Source organism: Clarias gariepinus, chromosome 19 (assembly GCF_024256425.1).
Source record: "Clarias gariepinus isolate MV-2021 ecotype Netherlands chromosome 19, CGAR_prim_01v2, whole genome shotgun sequence".
NCBI lineage: Eukaryota > Metazoa > Chordata > Actinopteri > Siluriformes > Clariidae > Clarias > Clarias gariepinus.
Window position 1 is genome coordinate 8,544,378 of NC_071118.1, and position 16,494 is coordinate 8,560,871.

Here is a 16,494-nt window from a genome sequence, read left to right on the forward strand (position 1 = left end):
AGATATATCAGTATACCCTGTGATATGGAACAAGATTTTTAGTTAAGGGGGGCTCAGCCCCCATAGATGTTTAACACACATTTGGCTTGTTCAGAATCAGTACTCAAATGAGTCTTCTTGATCACACACACTGTTTACCATATAAACCCTATTCTATGTACAGGTAAAATCATAAAAATGTAACCAGAAAACAGCATATACAGTAACTTTAAACTTACATTAATTAGCAATATAAACAACACACCTATGAGGCTGGACAGTGGAATAAACTGTGTGGGTGCCAATAATGTCAAACATTTATCTGTTAATTCTTTGACAATACTGCTGCTTTTTTGTTGGAAACAGGCAGACATAAAAAATTTGAAAAAAAAAAAAGGTGTCTGATGCAATGACTTCAATCAATGTTGGGAACACAGTGTTAATGTGCCTGAGAGGCCGCCCTTTCAGAGTACTGTAGAACTGAACAGAGAACTGGAGATGGAAGGGTTTTTAGGTCACATGGGAGCAGGTCTCCAAATAAGCAGCAGGTAAGAATAGAATATCTTTTTTTTTCATGTGACTTGAAAAACCTTCCATCTACAGTTAAATATAAATATTAAAACTTTGATCATCATGTTATCTAGTATAATTTAGTGTTTTAGCTACATAAATAAGACAGTAGGTTCTCTATTTAACCCCTAAATTTTCATAGCTACTAGGCTATTTATTCAAATTCATTATTATAAACAAACATTGTTTTAATGTAATTAAACATCTTTATAATATTCCTTTTTTTTGTTTCTATTCATTAAAAAAGTAACTTTTACTAAATCAAAGTGACAAAAACTTTACACTTTAAGGCTCATTAATGTATTTTACAATTTGGGACATTATTTAATACAATATTTATTAAATTTATTACAAAAAAAACAATGTATTTTTCTATCTCTGTAAATCACACTGCTATGCAGTTAAAACGAGTGCACTGTCACTTTTTTAAACATTTATGTGCAGAACTCTATGGTAGTTAATGCCATATGCACTGTGCAATGTTTTATATAGACAGTTAGGTTTCCAATTAAAACAGCAACGGCATGATTGTTTTATAAAGTAGACTATAGATTCATAGAGGGCTTCATTTTCACTCGAGTAAAACAGCTGGTGTGATGAGGATGAACACAGCGAAGATTTAACTGATTAATCTCTCATGAGAAAGGACTGCACTGGTGCAGATATAACAATTTATAGAAAATACACACCTTGCCTTAAGCTCCCCTCTGTGATGGCGAATTGAAGACCGCGCTGAAAGACGGAGAGGAGCCGAAATCTGCCGCCGCTTTCATATGAAATTTAAAGGGGACGATGGTATGGAATAAGATCACTGTCAAAAATATTCGCATGCTCCCCGCCACTGTTTTAAACCACTGGCGCCAAAATGCCAGATCAGCAGCCGAGCGCTCTCTCATCGTCTCAGGTACGGTTTTTTTTTTTTTTTTTTTTTTACAGATTCGGACACGTTTAAGAGAAGTAAAATTACAGAGATGTTTTAACAATAGTAGGTAAGATTTTAGGAGGCGTCCTCGGATAGTAATACCCGTGCATGTGGCCTTGATGACGTATTTTTGACAGTGGTTTAACACATAGCATTCGTGGGCGTAATTTCGCAATTCGTCCGTGAAACAGAGGAGTTGTAAAAACGAGTTTTGTGTCTATAAACGGTCAGAGTCGTATATTTCAGAGCTGTATTGTAACAAACACACAAAATCTCGTATCTGTAAGCTGTCGTGGCCGTAGATTTTGGAATCCCCCACATGGAAAGAACCTATATGAGGATATATGCGCATATATGAAACCTATATGCAGTATATATGCACATATATCCTGACCTATATGAGGATATATGCGCATATATGAAACCTATATGCAGTATATATGCGCATATATCCTCACCTATATGAGGATATATGCGCATATATCCTCACCTATATGCAGTATATATGCACATATAACCTGACCTATATGAGGATATATGCGCATATATGAAGGCCTATATGCAGTATATATGCGCATATATGAAGCCTATATGCAGTATAAATGCATATATATGATAATATATATGCTGCATATTGGCAAAATTGAGGTGCATATATGTGCATATACAGGCCATATAGGTCTCCTGTATTGCTTCTTTATATCCACATATAAGCCCTATATGTACATACAAGATATGTCTCCTATGTAGCTCATGGCAGGATCTGGTCATTTTAGCTCATATCTCACTTTGGCAACTGTCATACATGATGCGCTCATATTTTCTATTATCAAGGCAATAACTAAGAACTAACTAAATAAAAAACACATTTTAGAATTTCTGTCGCATTATCTGCTAATGACCCGAGGCAGGACACGCCCACACGCCAATCACACGGAAATCAGTCCGGCTAATTTACATACTAGGCCACGCCCCCGGACAAGGAAACTCTTCAGAATGTTCTGGAAAGTGGGAGGAGTTTACATTTACCTCAGAAGAAGACTGTGTGGCCCTGATGACGAACGGGGAGCATTTTGAAGAGAGAATCCAGGAGGACACACTGGGTAAGTTATTAAGTCTTATATAACTCTTATTCTGATAATATTAAACTAATATTAGTAAATATTTTCCTCACCTCAGCTAGCTCTTGTCAGCTTGTGTGACACATTGGCTTTCAATGCCATTTACATAGTTTAGGTAAATCATGCTAACATGCTGCCTTTCTGTATGTAGCACAAACATGATATTTCCCGGTGGCTAAGCTAATGCCTTATGGAGTTTACATACGTTTATAAACGTTTTAATAAATAATCATTTATTATTATTATACTGTCTTATTATTTTTGTCTTTTCTAGATTCTACATTGAAGAAGTGGCCGGCAGCCACCCGAGGGCAGACAGGCACATCTATCAATTCAAAGCTTACGAAGCTGAGAAGGTCCTCAAAATATATATATATGTTTTCTTCCTGTTGAGTTTTTTTGTCTTATTTTTGTTCTTTTACTATTTGATTGTTCTTAAAAAAATTAAAAAATTACATTTCTACATTTTGGGCTTTTATTTATGTTGTCTAACAGCTTTGGATTTTAATAATTTTACTAATATCTAGGTAAAAATATAGGTGCATATATATGCACATAGGTACATGTATGCACGTATATATGTACACATATATGTACATATAATATAGGAAAACGGCCAATTTTATATATGTCACATATATGTCTATAGGTACATATATGTACACATACATGTACATATATGTACATATAATATAGGAAAACGGCCAATTTTATATATGTCACATATATGTCTATAGGTACATATATGTACACATATATGTACATATATGTACATATAATATAGGAAAACGGCCAATTTTATATATGTCACATATATTAAAAACCTATATCAAACCTATATTAAAACATATATGTTTTATATAGGTTTTTTCCGTGTGGGCCAGACAAAAGACAGAATTACACACAAATCTTTTTTTTTTTTTACGTGCGAATATTTTTGACAGTGATTTTACTCCATAGTTTAAGTAGGTAAAACTTCATTTCCGTTGTAATTAACCCAGACTGCGCAAAAGATATGCAAAGCTGAGTTACTTGCGCGCTCCTGTATGGCGTTATATTCCTGCCACAATTCTGAGCGCGTGGTTTGACATTTTGAGAGCAGACAATGCACTCTATGCGCGTGCAATGTCTCCACTGCGCGCTCAACAGCTCGATTCTGCGCGTGCAATGTCTCCCCTGCTCGCTCAACATGTTCTCCGCGCGCGCTCGACTCTGCCTGCACGCGCATGCAACACTTATTTTCTGTGCGCGCTCGACTCTGCCTGTACGCTCGCACAACTTTGTCCAGTGTTACAAAACTGCCACAAAACCAGCCAATCACAGACATCCACACACTACTTCTGATCGGTTGTTTCTCCTCCAATCAAGTGGCACTACTATCGACCGCTTAACGGAAGCGTTGTAAATAAAGGTTTATAAGTAAAGTTATCCGATTTGAATTTTAGTCGATGTAGTCTAACAATGAGCTATATGGTAACGTAATTAGGTACGTAAATAAAAACACACAATGGGCAAACGAAACTGGTATATACTAATACTTCATTAAATAAAAAATAAATACTATAATATTTGTTTATAATATTTATGAATAAAAACTTTATTTACATTGCTTCCCTTATATAATTTATTTTTATATAATTATATATAATTTAAATTTCTTATCATTTTATTTTGATTTTGTAAGGCTGCTTTGAGACAATGGCCATTTTAAAAGCACTATACAAATGATAATGGTGAGGTTGCATCTGATTGGTTAAAGAGCACGAATGACGTATTTTTAAGACTTTGCTGGCAGGTTATAGCGAGGAAAGTCTAAAAAATACACACAAATATCCAGGGATATTCACACACACGTAAGTCGATTTTCACATGCACAGTCTATGATGCACTCGTAAATTTTAAACATTCAAAAAATTTTACACAGTTTACATATTTGAATTGTGTTTTTCATTTGTGAAATGTATATTATATATATATAGTGCATGTGAGGTTTTTTGTGAATATATATTCAGAGGTGGAAAGTAACGAATTACATTTACTCGCGTTACTGTAATTGAGTTTTTTGTGTACTTCTACTTTTTAAAGTAGTTTTTAAAATCCGTAATTTTACTTTTACGTAAGTATATTTTGTTTGAAGTATTGTACTTCGCTACATTTGAAATCATCTTCGCTACTGAGTAAAAAAATAAATGAATCAAATTTTAAAATAATTAAAATAATGCAATGGGGAACGAAAAAATTGCACCCCAGAAAGCAGTGCACTGATTGATTGATGGGCGGGGAGAACAAACGCGCTAAAACGATTGGGGACAGACAAAAAAATTCTTATGAAGCAAACCCCTATCTATGGCGTTATATAACGCCATACATACCCCCGCGGTTAAAAAAAACAAAAAAGTAACTCGGTAACTTTTACTCAGCATAAAATTTTACTGAAGTAACAGTACTTGAGTACCAAATTTTATTACTCTTTCCACCTCTGTGTATATTTTTTTCGTGCACATGAATTGGCTTTCATGCATGTGAATTGAGATACGCATGTGTGCATCGTGTTTTTTGTGCGAATTATTTATGAGACTGATCTGCTTCCATATTACACAATGAAATAACTATAATTCCAAAGGGCTAAGGCACAGAAATAAAAATAACAGAAATAACAAGTGCAACCAGTCTAAAGTTGATTTGCCACACAAACTAATATCTTCATACATCATTGTTACTCACAGCAAGTGAAGTGTGTATTTTGAATTACACACTATTACAATACACTTCACTAAAGGCAGTGAAACTATTTGAATTTTTTATGAATGCCCTGAGACCGCATGGTATGTAAACCTCTTTCGTGAGATAACTCTCTGTCAAACCAGTTTGGCCTGGAACTTTTTTTTACTCTTGAACGCCATGATGACAGGGTAATGTAGAAGGGAGGAATATATATTCAGAGGTGGAAAGTAACGAATTACATTTACTCGCGTTACTGTAATTGAGTAGTTTTACTGTACTTTTTAAAGTAGTTTTTAAAATCCGTAATTTTACTTTTACTTAAGTATATTTTGTTTGAAGTATTGTACTTCGCTACATTTGAAATCATCTTCGCTACTGAGTAAAAAAATAAATGAATCAAATTTTAAAATAATTAAAATAATGCAATGGGGAACGAAAAAATTGCACCCCAGAAACCAGTGCACTGATTGATTGATGGGCGGGGAGAACAAACGCGCTAAAACGATGGAGACGGACAAAAAAATTCTTATGAAGCAAACCCCTATCTATGGCGTTATATAACGCCATACATACCCCCGCGGTTAAAAAAAAAAGTAACTCGGTAACTTTTACTCAGCATAAAATTTTACTGAAGTAACAGTACTTGAGTACTAAATTTTATTACTCTTTCCACCTCTGTGTATATTTTTTTCGTGCATGTGAATTGGGTTTCATGCATGTGAATTGGGATACGCATGTGTGCATCGTGTTTTTTGTGTGAATTATTTATAAGACTGATCTGCTTCCATACAAGCCCGCTTCCCGAACGAAAGAATTATGCTCGTAATCCAAGGTTCCACTGTAAAGGCATTTATATACTTTAGTGCTTTATATATACTTCTTTTAACTATTCAAAACATATTTCTTACTAAAAGAAAGTAAATTTGCATGATATTCCAAAACCCTAGAACTAGACAACAGCACAGAGCAGCACTTACACAATGAAATAACTATAACTCCAAAGGGCTAAGGCACAGAAATAAAAATAACAGAAATAACAAGTGCAACCAGTCTAAAGTTGATTTGCCACACAAACTAATATCTTCATACATCATTGTTACTTACAGCAAGTGAAGTGTGTATTTTGAATTACACACTATTACAATACACTTCACTAAAGGCAGTGAAACTATTTGAATTTTTTATGAATTACCTGAGACCGCATGGTATGTAAACGTCTTCCTTTGGCATGGAACTTTTTTTTACTCCAGAACGCCATGATGAAAGGGTAATGTAGAAGGGAGGAAACAAAAGGGGATTTCATTCCCAAGCAAATACAAACAGTAACAATAAGAGTGAAGGTTAGAAGCAGCATGTTTGTACTTATGGTGTTTAATCCTAAACCTAACCATACAGTCCAAAAACAGCGCTAGTGAGATGATATATGAACTACATGTGCCATGACTTACAGAAAACGTTTACACACACAAAATACATAACGTTTCAGTAACTGCTGTCAGCTATATGCACTAGTTTCTCATGCAGGCTGTTAAGCTCATTTGTCTGCTAATGTTGCCTCGAGTCGTATTAAAATAATGTTGTTGTAAATTGGCTTGCTGCAGCACACAACTGAACTTACAACATTAAAAATAAAGGTTTATTAATTTTAAATAAAAAAATACTAATAAATGAGCGTGAAGGAATAAATATAGGCTTATATTTTAAAACCGGTGTCTAAGTTAGCTTGTATACACTTGTGTTGCTATTCGTGTTGCATTTTACTTGGCATTTAAAACTTAACTTCTAGCTAGTTATGCTCAAATCAATATACTGTTATTTTAAACGGGAGTCTTTTAAAGTATTGTGAAGACACAATAAAATAAAAGAAAACAAAATACCTGTCTCCACACTCCCGCGGTTATTGTCCCAGGCCGAATCCCCGGACTCAATTTTCCAATGTCTCCGCACAAAGGCGAACAACAGCGCGGATGAAAGTTGCAGCGCGCACCGGAGCTGTTCTACTAGCTGACTAGCCTCTTCGCACTACATGCAATAAGCATAAAATCATCGCCGAGTGAACACATCTGCCACGTAATCTAGGACTATATGTATAATTCTAAAGTTATGATTTGGCTGTTTCGCATGCCGCTGCTGTAATTTAATATTTGGTGGAGTAGAGTAAGATTGTTGGCAGAAGTTTGCACTGAGAAGCGCTCTACAGGCGCAAAGGAGAACATGGACTTATTGTAGTGTCTAATGCTGTGTTTACACTGCAGGCCTACATTTTTTTTTTCTTTTTTATGTGTAAATTAGATCTGTTTTCCTTTACAGTGTGCAGCACAAAACACATAGAAGCTGATCTAAATATAGCAATATCAAAAATCAATTTAAAAAATCACAAATAAGTGTCAGTCTCTGTGTTGGATTGGTCTCATGGGATAGGTTCCAGGCTTCCTGTAACCCTGTATAGAAGGTAAAGCAGTATAGACGATCAATGAGTGAGTATCGCACTGTTTAAACTACAACAATTGATGCAGATCAGATGCACATTATTTTAATCATTCACACTTTTCCGATAATAATAATAATAATAATAATAATTTCAACGGAAGTTCCAAATCTGAAATGGAACTATCATCTTTGAGGATGAAAAGTGGTCGCACAAAAATTTTGAAGATCATGAGCAGAGATCACTTAAATGTATAGTAAAAGCAAATTGTGAAAAATATCTACAGTAGAACTCATAGCTATATTTAATGTTGAAAGTAAGAACATTTTCACAGGCACAATGCGGAGTGGAACTCAAGGGATAGGGACTAAACACCTGTGTCGCCCTACAAAAACCACTTAAACTTAAAGGTAATTAAAAAAGCCTCAATTTGGTAGGGAGCATAATAATGGACTGTGAAGCACTGAAAAAAGGTCATACTCTCTGAAGAGATCAGATTTACCTAGCTGTTGAGTGATGTGTCTATCAATGTAAGAAAAGAGGCGGATAAACTAATGTATCATGTCTACATGTCTACCCATCATGTCTAGGGCCGGTGTGGGCAGTGCTAGGATCTGGGGTTGCTTTGGTTGGTCAGGTCTAGGTTCAGCAACGTTTTGTGTCCAGAAAAATGCGGTTGTTGACCACCTGAATGTACTGAATGACCATGTTTTTCCATCAATGGATGTTTTCTTCGCTGATGGCACAGGCTTATTCCAAGTTGACAGTGCCAGGATTGCTTAGGCTCAAATTGTATAGATCCAGACCCTTACTCCATTAAGAATTTTTGGGACGTGCTGGAGAAGACTCCCATAATAAATACAAGATGTTTAAATTAATGTTAAATCATATAGTGATCCCCAAATCCCAAGAACTTTTTAAGGAGTGGCACCACTGGTCTGAACACTCAAATCAAAATTCATGTGACTTTCATGTTACTCTAACTTGACATTTGTCTTCATTTCATGCTAGGAAAGATGGAGTATAACAGTGAAGAAGGATTTTAGTGTCATGATAGTGAGGTAATCGACCTCATCATAAAAAAAAAAATTGTGATAATGTTCCTGTACATGCAATCTAGAAGGTGTATATCTCAAGAGATCAGAAAAAAAAAAACAAATGCTTGCGTGTGGCAATTGGAAAACTTGGCTGCAGTTCCAAAGAAATAATTATTTGCTTGGTTAAATCCAGGTGTTGACTTTTTTCAGGTTTTTTTTTTTGGCCGGGCAGTGTACAATAATAATTGCAAAATGTTTGAACACACTTCCAGTTAACACTAATTAATCTAATTTCCTTTTTAAAGCAAATAAATAATCATACTTGTGAATAACATTTTGAAAGCATAATAAATGACCGAACTCTTCATACATTCTCGTAATACTTAGCAGTCATGGACATTTCTAAGCTGTGAGCATCTGAAAATGAATCCATACTGTTATATTCATAGTTATATTCATGTTTCTTATAAGTAATGGCAGATACCAGGACTTTCAAAGATGCGAGGACTACACTTCTTTCAGCCCATAAAAACACAGGGCCCAAGGAGAAGGTTGCATTCTATGACACCTGGGCTGAGAGCTATGAACAGGTAATCAATACAAAATAACACACTTTTAGATGTTTATATCTGATCGACCATGAAATGAATGTGTTTGAAAAATTTTTTGTAGGATACCACAATATTGGACTACCGTGCCCCTTTTTTAGCTGCAGAATGCATTGCTTTACACTTCACAAGCGAGAAAGAGAGAGCCGTTATTCTGGATGTGGCTTGTGGGACAGGGCTGGTCTCTGCACATGTAAGAGAACAATGTTAAAATTTTTACATAATTTTTAATTTTATTAGATTTTGATTCATTTGAGTTACATGACCTCTAAAATAGTGTGATTAATTGTCTTTGTTCAGCTGAAGAAAATGGGGTTTCTGCATTTTGTGGGAGTGGACGGAAGCGAGAAAATGTTGAATCTGGCCAGAAGAACAGGCCTGTATCAGGAGCTTAAGCAGTGCATGCTGTGTCAGGATCCCTTGCCTGTAGAAGATGGTAAACTTTTCATATGCAATCTGAACATGTGAGAAAACCCAGATTTTAATTTACGCGCAGGGGTCACCGAAGATTCATCCCATGATATCAACTGAGTTAACCTTGGATTTGCTGACATTTTAATGAACAAACTTGACTTCACCTCATAATAAACATGGTAGATGACAGTTTAATACAAGTCCTGCCTTAAAGAGGTCCTATTATGCCTTTTTAAAGGTTGCTAATATTGCTTAATGAGTCTCTTAAAACAGGTTTACATGTATGCAAGGTCAAAAAACACTTCAGTTTTCTCTAAAAATAAATTTTTTATTTTACCCCATTTGTGAAGCAGTTTGAAGATTCAGTCTGTCTAAACCCCTCCTCAGTGCTGTGATTGGTCAGATGGTGCGGTGATTTATGACTGGTCTACTGCTACAGCGTGTCTCGGAAATGAAACGCCCATGACCATAACTGAACGACAGCTCTGGAGACCAGTCAATACATAGAAAAGATGGTGTCGGTTTTACCGTGTAATGACCAGCTAATTTTATAATAACTGTTTCTACAAAAATCGAGAGGTCTTTTATCTTTGTGTCGGTGTTGCGTTAAAAGGCCGGTGAGCAAAAAGGACAAACACATACAAGTAGATAAAGCAAACGTGTATTATACAAAACTAAATAAAGTAAATGAAAAAGGTGCACCTCAACCAAACAAAGATATAAACAATATTTACAAACTATATATAATAAACGGTATGTGTACGTGTGCGAGGGAGTGGAAAATGTCAGAAGTCCGTGTTGATTGTATGTGTATTAGAGGAGTATGGTTCGGTCTCACCGGGCTTAATAAAGTCCGAGAGGCCGATGACGGAGGGTGAGAAGTCCGGGGAATATGTCCAGTCAAAGATAATCCGGTTAAAAAATCTTCGAAAGGAAATGATCCACAACAATCTCTCCTTCTCTCGTCCAAACAAATAATGCCAGTGCCCCCCTGCTTAGGTCAGGGAACGGGTACGGCGCATGCGCACTTTGCGTGAAGTGAAAACCATTTCAGGTGACTACCTCTTAAAGTCCATCGAGAGAATGCCAAGAGTGTGCAAAGCAGTAATCAGAGCAAAGGGTGGCTATTTTGAAGAAACTAGAAGATAAAACATGTTTTCAGTTATTTCACCTTTTTTTTTTTGTTAAGTACATAACTCCACATGTGTTCATTCATAGTTTTGATGCCTTCAGTGAGAATCTACCAATGTAAATGGTCATGAAAATAAAGAAAACACATTAAATGAGAAGGTGTGTCCAAACTTTTGAAGAATACAACAAGAAGAATACTTGTCAACTCATAAAGACATTCTAGGACCTACATGTATCCATTAATGTTACCATACTGTATAGAGATATTAGAGATATTTTGTAAGTATCCAATCCATTGGTATCTATCACTGTACATGACTATTGTATGTTTTGCTAAGATCACTTTTGTTATCATTTCAGAGTCAAATGATGTTGTAGTAATTGTGGGAGCTCTCAGTATTGGGAACGTGCCAGTGGCGGTCATCAAGGAGCTCTGGCAAGCCACCAAGCCGGGTAGGTAAATTCTGATCAATTCCAGTTGCATACACATTCACATGAATTCCAGTGTGTATTTTCATTTTCAGACATGTAATATGTGGATATGAAATGTGAAATCATCTTAAAAAAATTTTTTAAACTACTGTACTTTGCTCTTTGTTACAGGTGGGTATGTGTGCATGACTACAAGAGGGAATGCTGATAATCTGGAGTACAAAGCAGAGCTGGAACGAGTGATTCAAGAGATGGAGGAAGAAAGGAAATGGCGTCGTATAGCTGTCAATGTAGTGAACGAGTGGGAGAAGGCAGTATCTGATCAAGAGTGTGGGTACATAACAGGAGTTGTTTATCTTTATCAGAGAACTTGTTAGATACAGACTTAGTGCTAGAAGCTGGGAGAAAAGACATGATACTGTATATGCATGCATGGGCTTGAAATTGCAGAAGGGCCTGACAGTGAATTTGTGTGTAATATTTAGTCAGGGTGATTTTAAATAAACAATGGCTAATGAAAACAGTTCATATTTTGGGATCATATTTTAGGATCATATTTTAAAGTATTTTTTTATTAAAATCTTTAAAATATAAAACAATGTTATTGGAACAGTAACGATATTGTGTAACTGATCACAGTTTAAAACCATGGTTTCGGTGTTCCAGAATGTTAAAGGAATCATAATAAAAAATAATTTTCAAAATTATTCTTACCAATGTCTCCACAGTGAAGTCTTGCTGAAATGTAATGCTCTCTTTTACAGTAACTAATTCTTAAATTTGAAATAAAGATAATGATTGATTGATTGATTGAATAATATAAAATGTAACGTAAAATCAATAATCAAATGCTTAATATGTTAATTAAAAATAAAGGGGAAATAATCTGAGAGTACCTCCAGCTACAATATTTATTTCATGCAACTTTAAAAAAAAAAAAAGGTTTGCAATTATATATTCTTCAGTCTTCAAGATGAGGAGGTTTCATGTTCTCTGCAACATGAAAAACATTTATGTTGCAATAACCTTTTTTTTTCTAGTTATTTATTTAGCAATAAATGAATAAGCCCATATTCCGGATGGGCAAACATCCTATTTGATTTTTAAACAGATTTCCTTAAGTAAATATTACTGCTAACACATCACTTTTTAATATATGCTTTTCAAAGTGTTCAAAAATAATAATAAAAAGAACAAGGAATCCTATAATATAATATAAATGCATAAAATGTTTTCTAACCAAATCAATGCAACATGAATATCTATTCTTCATTTTAAACAAATCTTAACATTAAAAGAAGAGGGAGCTCGTCTTATACCACCACTAGATGGCAGCACTACTACAACATTTGTTCCAGTTCCTAACAAGTCCTTTGGTGTGCGGATTTTCCTCAATTTGCACAGGTTATTTTGATTAACCAGAACATTCACAATTTTTTTTATTTAGATCTGAAGATTGAATAAATTATACTTGGATTTACAGGATTTTAAGCCTATTTTCCTTACATCTAGAAAAGCCAAATAAAGGCATTTTTATACTTTAGTGCTTTTTTTTTTTTTTTAATATTTAAAACATCTTTCTTACTAAAAGAAAGTAGGCCAGTCTTAAATTTTCAGAGTTCAAATTTTCATGTTGACCATAATGGTCAGTGTTTTTGAATCCAAAACCCTAAAACTAGACAACAGCACAGAGCAGCACTTACGCAATGAAATAACTAAAATTCCAAATGTCTAAGGAACAGAAATAAAAATTACAGAAATAACAAGTGCAACCAGTCTAAAGTTGATTTGCCACTCAAACTAATATCTTCATACATCATTGTTACTCACAGCAAGTGAATTGTGTATTTTGGATTACACACTATTACAATATACTTCACTAAAGGCAGTGAAACTATTTAAATCTTTTATGAATGCCCTGAGACCGCATGTTATGTAAACCACTTCCGTGAGGTGACTTTCTGTCAAACCAGTTTGGCCTGGAACTTTTTTTTTACTCCAGAAGGCCATGATGAAAGGGTAATGTAGAAGGGTGGAAACAAAAGGGGGTTTTATTCTTGAGCAAATATTACTCAGATGCACCTGCTCAACATACAGTAAGCTTAACCCAGTGTAAGTATGTATCCAATGATGTAAACATTAAAGCCCTTTTTGTAAGTTGCTCTGGATAAGAGCGTCTGCCAAATGCCTAAATGTAAATGTAAACATGGTTTTATTATGATTAAATTCTGACTGAAATAATTTAGTGTTGTTGTTTTTTTATTTTTTTTATTAAAGAAATACAGGTCACTGAAGGCTGAATACTGTAAAGTGATACATTTTCCATTAAATGTAAATCATATTAAGAATGTACAATCATTCTCGTAAACAGCCCATTAAAGCTCTAAAAAAGCTTAAGTTTTTATAGTCCACATCATGTTTGTCCCTTTTTGTTATTTCTGGATTACAAAAGCTTGCTCTATCCAAGTAAAACCTGGTGTAGAATTTTGTTTGAAAAATTCAATTGATTTATAAATATTAATGGCTTATTAGATCTTTTCCGGGGTTATGGAGGCTAAAGCTGAACAATATGTTGTTAATTAGTTATTAACTTTATAATATTGTACTTTGAAATACTGAGACCACAAAAAAAAAAAACATTCAGTCAATCTTTGTGAAATAGATTAGATTAGGTTAGGTTAATAAATCGTGCAACCGGTATGATTACAGGACATTTAAGGCAATCTTTAACCCAACATAGCACTGCTTATACACCTTTAAAAAAAAAGAAAAGAAAAAAAAGAAAAAAACAACAAAAAAACATTTATAACTTAAAAACAAACAAGCAGAACATTCTGGAAATGTAAGTTTAACAATTTAAAATGCCAAAAAGGCAATGGTTAGCATTTTAAATGTTAGGTATACAAGACTATGCACTATTTCTATGTAACTAATTAAATTTTACGCTAATTTTTAAATATTAATCACCCTAAACTAATTTGAACAAAACATGTTTTTTTTTTTTTATTACTTTTATCCTTTCCATTGAAGTATGTGTTCAGAGGACATTCCAGTGGGGTTTATATAACATGGAGTCCATGCCTGCTTAAATGCATGCTTTCATCAAAGTAAAATGGGACCATAGCAAACAGTAAGAAAAAGAAAAGACTCAAATTTACTCATGGTAAAATTGCAATAAAAACAAAAAACAAAACAGAATAGACACATCTTCATTTATTATCACTAGTATGCCTAAATATTAATGTACTTACCTAATCAGCCTATCATGTGGCAGCAGCACAATGCAAACAAATAGATATTGGTCAAGAGTTCCAGCAATTTTTTTAATAATCAAATATTAAAATGAAGTACTTCATCAAATATCAGAATAAAAGAAAAAGTATGATCTCTACTACTTTAACCGTGGCTTGGTTGTTGGAGCCAGATTAATATTTCATAAACCTGGGAGTTTCATGTAAAACAGTTTTTAGAGTTTACACAGAATCGTGTGGAAAACAAAAATGTTGTGTAAGTGATAACATTTATAAACAGTGGTATGAGCTGCCAAGAATGATAGATTAACTTAAATAATCACTCTGTGCAACTGTGGTGAGCAGAAAAACATCTCAGCATGCACCAAACATCAAACCTTAAGCATTATTAATGACAAAAGCAGAAGACCTCATCAGCTCCAGTCAGCGAGGAACAGAATGAAGAAAATAAAAAAGCCAAAAGCCACAGACTCATAAAACAAGACAGTTAAAAATGATTGTAATAAATAATAAACATCGAATAGTAAATATGCAATTGATATTATTCGAATATTTGCTGTTCGGAATTTTACACTATTCCTACTGTTGATGAGAATTGTCCATAAAATGGTTATAAGGTTTTACACAAACTGCCAGCTTGAGTTCCCATAAATAAATAAATAAGCCAAAATTAAAACCATAGCTCCCCCATTAATCTTTTAGCTAAATTCAGTGTACTGTATACACCATTGCTTTAGCATTTATCTTGGTTACAAATTTGGATGTTAATTACTTAGAGTATTAATTACAAGTTACCTTAACAAGTTTCCAGTGAAGACTTGTGAAATGTTATTTAAGGTGCACTTTTAGGTTCATACTGTTTTGCTAGAACATCCAATGTCCTGACTGTTTCTTCACTAAAAGTTAATCCCTGTTTAAATCCGTAAAAGTCTGTGATACATCCTAAGACAATTTTTTTGAGACTTTCTGGATCAGATGTAGGTCTTCATAGGACTAGTTGAAATGGCTTCACTATTAGAAGATCTAAGGCTGTTATTAGAGTTTGTGTGATTTAGCTGGGACTTTGTCGATGGCCCATCACTTTGCTCAGAGTCTATCACAGAAATCTTGCTCTTCTTGGATCCTTCAGAGGATAATTTGTCATGCTGATTAAGTGGAGTGCTGTCACTGCTGAAAGATTTTGACAGAATCTTTCTATTCTGGCTTTGACTGGAGACCCGGACTTGCTGTGAACTTCTGATGGTGGATACAGTTCCAGATGAACGAACAACCCTGTAATCAACTGAAGGGCTGTCATCTTCTGTCTTCTTGGAACAGGATGTGGCACAAAGCATGATACCACTCAATAAGAGAAGGACGGATCCGGCCCAGGCCACATAGATAGCAGGACCGATTTCTCTGCGCTGGGCGACAGGTATCTGTGGGTTGCTAAACATCTGGATTACAACAGCAGCAACCCATGTGGCAGAAATCATACAGAGCAGGCCACTAATCATCAGTACCAGACCAGCAACAATGACAACTCTATTTTTTACAGCTCCACTACTGTTGTCCGGAAAGCTTGTGCATTTTCCTCCGATTAAGGCCAGTATGAGACCCAGTGAGCCAGTCAGAAGCGATCCTACTATGAGGACCTGGGCTGCCTTCAGCTCAGAGCTGAGTGCCATCATGGAGTCATAAGGGTCACATTGCATCTGACCTGTACTCTGGACCACGCAAGCCGTCCAGATGCCCTCCCACGTGATCTCAGAGGTAATGATGGTTGTACCCATGAAGCTTGTCACGCGCCACATTGGCATGAGGCAGGCAAGAAGGACACCCAGCCAGCCAAGCAGGGCAAAACCACTGCCCAACAAATGCATCCCTTGTGAAGCCAT

The 16,494-nt window shown here is 35.1% G+C and overlaps 2 protein-coding genes across 6 annotated transcripts; one reads left to right on the forward strand and one right to left on the reverse strand.

The window, feature by feature from the left end:
• Positions 1–497: 497 nt before the first annotated feature.
• On the forward strand, positions 498–12,073 carry LOC128507826 (methyltransferase-like protein 27). Of its 5 annotated transcripts, none has more exons than XM_053478944.1 (6): positions 498–527; positions 9,253–9,371; positions 9,454–9,582; positions 9,690–9,825; positions 11,295–11,387; positions 11,538–12,073. In XM_053478944.1, exons 2-6 carry the CDS (start codon positions 9,255–9,257, stop codon positions 11,741–11,743), a joined length of 681 nt encoding a protein of 226 aa, XP_053334919.1. In that variant the 5' UTR covers positions 498–527; positions 9,253–9,254; the 3' UTR covers positions 11,744–12,073. The 5 variants fall into 5 exon arrangements, with proteins under 5 accessions (XP_053334919.1, XP_053334920.1, XP_053334921.1 ...); XM_053478945.1 differs by lacking the exon at positions 498–527 and adding an exon at positions 1,435–1,453; XM_053478946.1 differs by lacking the exon at positions 498–527 and adding an exon at positions 6,639–6,656.
• Positions 12,074–15,535: 3,462 nt separating this feature from the next.
• On the reverse strand, positions 15,536–16,494 carry LOC128507942 (claudin-4-like). The gene has a single exon (XM_053479105.1). The coding sequence runs from the start codon at positions 16,492–16,494 to the stop codon at positions 15,589–15,591; it is 906 nt and encodes a 301-aa protein (XP_053335080.1). The 3' UTR covers positions 15,536–15,588.

What these genes read in the sequence shown, in the direction of transcription:
- LOC128507826 (XM_053478943.1), top strand. An exon ending in CAGGGCTGGTCTCTGCACAT is followed by an intron (nt 9,583 to 9,689) that starts GTAAGAGAACAA and finishes GTCTTTGTTCAG; the next exon opens with CTGAAGAAAATGGGGTTTCT. An exon ending in TCCCTTGCCTGTAGAAGATG is followed by an intron (nt 9,826 to 11,294) that starts GTAAACTTTTCA and finishes TTATCATTTCAG; the next exon opens with AGTCAAATGATGTTGTAGTA.
- LOC128507942 (XM_053479105.1), bottom strand. Translation starts at nt 16,494, where the DNA reads ATGGCTTCACAAGGGATGCATTTGTTGGGCAGTGGTTTTGCCCTGCTT.